We start from the raw sequence: 956 nt of genomic DNA on the forward strand, positions 1-956 counted from the left end.
TTCTTGATGGTCGGGCTTTTGCTGGGCTCATAGGATCGGGATTGGGTCATAAGGCAGTTGATGATCGTGTGTTGCGAAGTACATTGACAGCGCTCAGTGGCTTTAGAATGTTTCAATGTGCTGCAACGTTGGATATCTCTATGGCATTTTATATGCTTTTACATTCGGACAGTGCATCGTATACGTTCTGCATCCCATTTCGTGGAAATCTCTATCGGCTTCGTTCTCCACCCATGGGTGCACCACATTCGCCTGGTTGTTTGTTGGATGCTATGCAACGACTTTGTGATGAGGCTCGCAGTGACTTTTTGGGTCTCTATCCGCATCTGATAAAGAACGGCAATGTTCCAGTGTGTTTCTGCTTCTATATGGACGATTTAGTCGTAGGAGCAGATTCTGAAAAGCTCCTTAATTTGGCTGTCAGGTGTCTTCTTCGTGTCTGTGATCGGCACGGCTTCAACTGTAGTGAGAAGAAGAGGCAGATAGGATCTCCTTGTGGTGAAGATTCTGCTCAAGTACTGGGTCTTCTATGGAATAAGAATGACGAGATATTCATTGTACCACCCGATGTCTCGTCACTACCACCACCATTGTCCACTCCTTCTGATGACTCTTTGTGTGTCGTGACTATCCGTGATTTGATGGGCTATGTTGCCCGTATATACAACCCATTGGGGTTCGTGGGTCATCTTATCTTTGCTATGAGACTTATCATTCGTGATGAATCCGAACGGACCACCGACGGTGACTTGGATGCCTTTGTAAAAAGGTCTTCATATGAATCTATTATGAGAAGCACGGATGAGTTGAGACGATTTTCTGGCATTCCAAGGGCTTTATGTATTCGTCAGGATCCTGTGATCTGTGTGTTCTTGGATTCGTCAGCATATGGAATAGGAGTGGTTATTACCGGATGCTAACCTGAACATCATCCGTTGTTATACTAAGCTCATTGG

At 45.2% G+C, this 956-nt stretch overlaps 1 protein-coding gene across 1 annotated transcript; it reads left to right on the forward strand.

The window, feature by feature from the left end:
• Positions 1 to 233: 233 nt before the first annotated feature.
• On the forward strand, positions 234 to 744 carry Pmar_PMAR008325 (hypothetical protein; the record flags this gene model as incomplete). Its single annotated transcript, XM_002781273.1, has 1 exon — positions 234 to 744. A coding segment is annotated over one exon (511 nt), but the record flags the coding sequence as incomplete, so codon positions are not given.
• Positions 745 to 956: the final 212 nt, after the last annotated feature.

Source organism: Perkinsus marinus (genome assembly GCF_000006405.1).
Source record: "Perkinsus marinus ATCC 50983 genomic scaffold scf_1104296942950, whole genome shotgun sequence".
Lineage (NCBI taxonomy): Eukaryota > Perkinsozoa > Perkinsida > Perkinsidae > Perkinsus > Perkinsus marinus.